This window comes from Ramularia collo-cygni, assembly GCF_900074925.1.
Source record: "Ramularia collo-cygni strain URUG2 genome assembly, contig: RCC_scaffold08, whole genome shotgun sequence".
Lineage (NCBI taxonomy): Eukaryota > Fungi > Ascomycota > Dothideomycetes > Mycosphaerellales > Mycosphaerellaceae > Ramularia > Ramularia collo-cygni.
Window position 1 is genome coordinate 216,495 of NW_019716262.1, and position 7,114 is coordinate 223,608.

A 7,114-nucleotide genomic window follows, 5' to 3' on the forward strand; every position below is an offset into this window, starting at 1 on the left:
AAGACCCTATTTAGCCTGATTGCAAGAGGAGGGCCTTGGGAGCTCTTACACTGCAGCTCGCTTGCACTACACGTAGCTTACAGTGTTGAGAAGCAGGGCATGCATTCCATTTAGGCTGTTGCATTTGCAAAGATGTTTAAGTGTAGCCAGTCGCCGGCCGATTGAGTCGAGAAGTTCAGAGATACCATCACTTGTCACCATCACAATGTCAACAGGCATCCTCAAAGTACAAGGCAACAAGGTTGTTGGCAACGATGGCAAAGCAGTTGTACTCCGTGGTGCGGGACTGGGAGGTTGGATGAACATGGAGAATGTAAGTCGTAAAGACCCATCACTCGACCAAGGTTAAATGGAGGCTGACTTGTACAGTTCATCACCGGGTACCCAGGCCACGAAAGCCAGCATCGAGCAGTAATGCTCCAGGTTCTCGGCCAGGAGAAGTATGACTTCTTCTTTGACAAGTTTCTGGAGTACTTCTTCGACGAAGCCGATGCCAAATTTTTCGCTTCCAAGGGGTTGAATTGTTTGAGATTACCGTTCAACTATAGACATTTCGAGGATGATATGAATCCTCGAGTGTTGAAAGAGGGAGGTTTCAAACATTTGGAGAGGGTTGTTGAGTTGGTTCGTTTAATCTCTGACGCCCACTCAAGGCATCCTGTTCACTGACTTTGTCATAGTGTGCCAAATACAACATCTACACAATCCTAGACCTACACGCAGCTCCTGGTGGACAAAACGGCGATTGGCATTCTGATAACCCAACCAACTATGCAGCATTCTGGGACCACAAGGACCATCAAGACAGAACGATCTGGCTATGGACTGAAATCGCAAAGCGTTTCAAGGGCAATCCATGGGTGGCTGGTTACAACTTCTTGAACGAACCTTGCGATCCTCTCCACTACCGCCTACCAATCTTCTACGAAAGAATCGAAAAGGCTGTGAGAGCCGTCGATGCTGAACATATCCTCTGGCTGGACGGTAATACTTTTGCCATGGAGTGGAAGTACTTTGACAAGCCATTGCCAAATACCGTCTATGGTCTTCACGACTACTCCATGATGGGCTTCCCGAAAGGCGATCGCTACGAGGGTACTCCAGAGCAGAAAGAGAAGCTCGAAGCACAATTCCTACGCAAAGCGGATTTCATGAGTGCGCACGACGGACCAGTCTGGAACGGAGAATTCGGACCTGTGTACGCCAACCCACAACTCGATGAAGGTCACGAGGAAATCAATGCGGCCAGATATGAACTGTTGAGCGAACAATTGCGCATCTATGACAAGTACAAAATCCACTGGAACATCTGGCTCTACAAAGATATTGGTGTGCAAGGAATGGTTCACGCCGATCCCAACAGCAAATACATGCGCACCATCGCCTCCTTTTTGGAGAAGAAACGGGCGTTGCAGCTGGATGCTTGGGGAAGATATCCCAGCAAGGAAGTGGAAGCTGTGATTAATCCTCTGGTGGAGTTTATCGATCGTAATTTGCCGACGAGTAAAGATCAATATCCCACTCCTTGGGCGACGGAAAGACAGATTGCGAGGTTGATTAATAATAGTTGGATGTCGATGTGTAGCTCACTTGAGTTCGCGGAGCTTTTCCAAGGTATGAGTATAGAGGAGTTGGATGAGTGTGCAAAGGGCTTTGCTTTTGAGAACTGTATGCAGAGAGAGGGGTTGAATAGGGCTTTGGAGGCTCATGCGGATGCTGCTAGTGATTTGGATGAGAGTTGGACGAGGCCCTCCATGGTTTGGACTGATGGGTCAAAGCTAGAGTCGGACTAGGTTTCTGTGAGTCTGAAGCGTGGGCAAGATAGAACAGCGAAGCGCTTCTCAGGCCACATGTACTCTGTGTGTATGTACTGTTTCTGTCGTTTGGTCGATGCATGGGTATAAGGGGGGAGTTGCGACACGAAGAGCTTCAAGTCGCCGAAGCACTCAAGTCGTCGGCGTCCCCGGCCAATATTGAGCGAGAACGTCAGATCCACTCCTCCTCATCGCGTGGGTTCTCTTTCTCGTGCTCCTCAAGGTCATGTAAGTATAGCATCTTGTAGTCTGTAGCCAGTTCCTCTAGATCCATGTTCGAGATCCATAAGTTAACGTAGCTTGACCACGCCATGCCAGTCGCGACTTCACCATGAAGCCACCCTAGGCTATAATTGGCGTTATCTTCCCCGTCTGCTCCTCTAAACCAGTGATACTGGATTTGCGTCATTACGACCTTTGGACTTTCGGCGTCTAGACAACGTCTGTCCACCGCAACGAATGTAGGTACATAGCCCTTGAATCGCATGTTGGAGTACGAAGGATCGAATGTCGGCGAGAGCGGATCGCACTTCTGGARCAACTCGCAAAGATCCTGAATCGTGAGGTCCCCGGATCCAGGTGGAAACAGGTAGCCGTAATAAGCAAAGTCCTTGCCAATGTCGTTGACGAAATCATCATCCTCGTTGTTCAAGGCGGATTTGATGGCACGTTCTTCATCTGTGTTAAAAGGAGATAGATAAAAGACAGGACATAAGCTGGGATCTCCTTTGTCGTCGCCAAAGTCGATTGGATTACGCAAAGCCACAACATCCTCCCTCATCGTTTTGTCGCAACACTCCTCCGCCTTCTCGTAACATGCATCGGGAGAACAGCTTCTGCATTCATTGAAAAGTCGAAGGATGCCTTCCTTTTCGGGTACAAACAGAGAGACCTTGTGCTGATTTCCCAGGTAGGCGAGCTTGGGTTGATCTTTGATTGAAAAGGCAACAACTCGAGGGCGATGGTCATCATCTTCGAGAATGCTGTCCACGAACCACGCCAATGAGTGGCGATCTTGCACGGCAGAGTTGTGATACATTTGATCGTAAAGTTGACGCAGGTCCGACCTCGACGGCGAGGGGCCTTTCCAGTTGTGGATCACGACCACAGGCACAGTTTCGATCTCGCCAGCATTGCGCAATATGTCGGTCCTGATGGCCTCAATATGGTCCTCGGTCAATTCCAGAAGCGATACAAGCTCTAATTTAGATCTGTCCAGCTTCAAATCCGAGGGCAAGAATGAAGGAAGTTCGTAGGATGGTCGATCTGTGTTGTACTGGCGCTCTAGAGGTGCATCTGTGTAGAGATCAATCGCCTTCTCCTTGTACTCCGCCTCACCCAAGACTTGACTGAATCCAGAAACTGCTTCGTTGWCAATCAAAGTCAGGAGTGCATTTGCCATGCCTATCGGCACTCGAACAGCGTCAAGCTTCGGCTCGTCGTCTCCGACTGTACTCCAGTTAGCAGCGATGACATTGGAGGCCTCCCAATTGAAATCAACCAAGATGAAGCTCTTGAAGGTTCCATTTTGGGCACGTAAGATCTCCAGAGTAGCCTCCGGAGAAGGTGGGGAGTCTCGAATCCAGGGAATGGCTCTCAACTGCCTTGGTACGGACATGTCGCCGGCGGGGTCAAACTCGGCTGCCCAATCGCCCTCTGTCGTCGCAAGTCTCTTGACAATGTCATTGCGTGTATGTTGGGGAAGGCGTTGGAGGAAAACGACATGAAGCACTTTGTCGGGATCAGGCTGCCTATAGGCTTTTATGCTCGGGATGTGCCACGATTGGGACATTTTGAATGAGTGAAAGGGAATGAATGTAAAGAGGTCAACAAACCGTCGGTCTCACTCTACATGGGAGTGAGACGGGATGACATGCAGTCCTACTGCGGCTGAACCGATCATTTATGCTTTGCACTTGGAGCGGACATTTGTGGCGATGCAGGCAGCATCCAATGCCAGAGCAAAGGCATCAGGCATCAATCAGCTGAAGGATGTCCGTTGCGGTCATCACTTCCGCTCGCGCTTGCTTTGGAGGATGCCGGGCGGTCTATTTCCAGCAATGTGGGTTGTCGATGTTTGTGGGGACGTCCATCGCTCCTCCCACCGCCGCCGTCTTCGAACGCTGAAGCGCCAAGAAAAGAGACCCTTAAGACAGAGCTCCGGATGTACTAACGTTTCAAAACCTTAAAACCATACTTTATTTTATCGAATACGTAGCGAACACGCCGCGAACACGCTTAATTCTTAGGTAATCGTCTTTATTTAGAAGGCTTCTTACTACTCTTCTACTTATCGCCTATAAACTCCTTTACCTTAGCCTTTAGCGAGTCGTACGCTAGTATTAGCTTCTTTATATTGCTTTTAACCTTACCTAACTTGCTCTTAGTCTACTTTATACGCGCTAGTAGCGTACTTATATCGTGCTTTATATCCGAAATCTCTTACTCTAACTTTATAATTCTATATTCGTTAGTAGCTAGTAGTAGTAGTAGCGTCTTTATCTTCTTAAACGCTATATAAGCGAGTTTTCCCTTATAGCGGTAGTAGACGTATACCTTACTTTTACCTTTCTCGACTTTATAGTCGATAGTAAGGGCTCCTTCGCGCGAATACCTATTAAAAAGTTAGCGAATATACTTACGAGTAGTACGCGAATACTTACTATTTATACTTTTATACCGCGTTAATACTATTATCTATCTCTATAATACGTTTAGCCGCGTCGAACTTACGAAGGTTCTATATAATAGACTTACGGAGCTAAGGGAGTTATCGGTAATAGAATCTTCGAGCTATTTATTCTACTATATTACGGTAACTAAGTAGAATTCGCCGTCGTTTTCGGGRTAGTTAGGGAGGTTAGTACGGGCGACGATTAACGCCTCTTACGCGTCGGTAAAGATAGCACTTATATTCGTAGCGTATTTACTAATAATTCGTTACGGAGGCGGAGCGGAAAGTAATAGTAAGTAGTAGTAGTAGTAATAAAGTCGTAGTTACTATACGGCGGTAGTAAAGTTTTTAAGTAAATAAAGTAACGATAGGTTACGCGCTTTTTTTAAAGTAGATAAGTAAGGAGGAATATTCGAGTAGTTATTAAGTAGAAATAGAAGATTTAGAGCGAGTACTACTACGAATACTATACGAGTAGTACTTTTTCCCTCTCTTAGATCTCTTTACTTACTATTAAGCCTTCCTTCTTATATAAACCCTCGTAGTTTATAAAGAACGTAGTTTGTAAAAAAACGAAGCTTATAAAGGTACGAAGCTTACTAACGGAGCTTACGAAAGAATGTTTAATATAACGATATAAGTTAAAGAGAAAATAGAATATAAATTTTATGCTATCTTATAAAGTTAAGGCTAGAAAAGGGGGGATTTAGGCGAATAGTACTACGAATAGGCCGCGAGTAGTACCTTTCTCCCGTTAAGATCCTCTCCTATCTTACCGTACTTAATATCGCACTTCCTTAAATATCTAAGCCTTATATAAGGGTAAAGATGTAGCAATGTATTAGACACCCGTAATTACTCGATTAGAGATAAGACTAATTCTTATAGGTTAAATGTGCGCTATGCGTAGGAGTTATGTATACGCTAAGCCTACGCTAAGCAGTTAGGTTATATTACACTCCCTTCTCTAAGGTTAGTTAATCTAGCTACCTCTATTAATCCTATTATTGTAAGGGCTCTTATACGGCCCTTATAATTACCTCCTTCCCCCTATACGAACTAGCCTTAGTTCGGGGGCTCGGGAAATAGAGGCGCGCGCGCGTCGTATGCGTCGCGCTCGGGGTCCGTAGACTCTATATAGTAAAGTGCCTATTTTCTAAGCAACCTTCGGGCTATTTATATAAAAGCCGGCTAGTTAAACTAGCTATATAGGAAGTAGCCGCTTTCGGAACTTTATCCTCCTTCTAGTAGGCTAAATGCCGTACCTAGAAGGGCGAGGGTTTAATTCCCTTAACGACCGCTACTCGATAAGAGGGTTAATAAGTCCCCTACTACGCGGCGTATACGTTACTACTACTGTCCGTAAGGGTCTTATATCTATAGATCTCTAAGTAGGTTATTTACTAAGTAACCTACCCTAGTAACTACCTCTTATTAATATTCTTTCTACCTTATAGATTTCTCTTCTATACATCTACTCTTTATTATGCCGCTACGCACTCCTTATAAGCGTCGCGTACCCGACCCGCTAGCGACTTCCGCTTAAGCGTCGGCGAGTAAGCGCCGCGCCGTCGAGGTGCCTACGGCCTATCGCCGCTATACGCGGTTAGCATACCTTCGTATTAGCTATCGCTATAACGCTGTCTTTAGCGCGTTTAAGCGTAAGTACGACTACTATAAGTAAGTAACGCTTATTTAAGACGCCTACTCCTTTCTTACGTAGCGCTAACTTCCCTTAAAGGAATAATTATTATAAGTATAAACCCGTGCCGGTAGCGATGCGCCTACGCTACGATAGCGTTATAGCTACGGCCTACGAGCTTAATCTAGTAGATACTGCTATATAGAAGGGCAGTTAGAAGGAAGCTGCTTATAAGGCGGCGGTAAACACCTTTAGTATTAAGTTAGATGCTTAGATCCGTATTAACAAGCCTACCTCGGGTATACGGCGTATAAGTAGCGTAGTCGAGGCGCCTAACCTTACTCGCTTAACGAACAATCTTATAGCTATTACTTAAGTCGGTCGTATCGTAAGTGTCTCGCCTACTCCTCGTATACGTCTATAATACTAACCGTCTATATAGTAGTTAGAGATAATAGGGTAGTCTACTAATGCCTTCGATACTGCCCTTACTAGAAACGAGCTATTCGAGGAGTTCGAGGCGGAGGAAAATAAGTTTAAGTAGAGTGCTTAGCGCGTTCTCTAGGCTTGCGTAGCGTATGCGCCTATCTTATAGTATAGTCTATAAAGTAATCCCCTTTAGGTCTAACCGTAATAAAACTACTTAATTCTTATTACTCCTCTTTTATTTTGCTCCGCTCTGCTTCTAAGCCTCTTTTACTACGCGGCCTCTACGCTTACGTAGAGCCTACGCCTCGAACCTATCGAGAGCTTTATAGTCTTTAATATATGCACTAGGTTCCTACTAGTTATATTCTAATAGCTATCTACGCTACTTTACTAAATAAAACGTTTCGCCCTTCTATACCCTCTTATTAAGAATCTCTTTAACCTCCTACTACCTATTCTCGTCGACTACGAGTAGTATACGCTCCTCTTGCGCTTTACTCTTCCGGCTAGAATATAGCTCTAGTAGAGTAACGTAGAAGACGTTATAGATCCTTA

At 45.4% G+C, this 7,114-nt stretch overlaps 2 protein-coding genes; one reads left to right on the top strand and one right to left on the bottom strand.

Annotated features, from left to right (window-relative positions):
* Positions 1–205: 205 nt before the first annotated feature.
* RCC_05623 (probable glucanase) lies at positions 206–1,793 on the top strand (the record flags this gene model as incomplete). XM_023770890.1 has 3 exons in its annotated part: positions 206–313; positions 370–624; positions 681–1,793. The coding sequence occupies 3 exons, from the start codon at positions 206–208 to the stop codon at positions 1,791–1,793; spliced, it is 1,476 nt and encodes a 491-aa protein (XP_023626658.1).
* A 193-nt stretch (positions 1,794–1,986) lies between these two features.
* Positions 1,987–3,606, bottom strand: RCC_05624 (uncharacterized protein; the record flags this gene model as incomplete). Its single annotated transcript, XM_023770891.1, has 1 exon — positions 1,987–3,606. One exon carries the CDS (start codon positions 3,604–3,606, stop codon positions 1,987–1,989), a length of 1,620 nt encoding a protein of 539 aa, XP_023626659.1.
* Between the last annotated feature and the right edge of the window lie 3,508 nt (positions 3,607–7,114).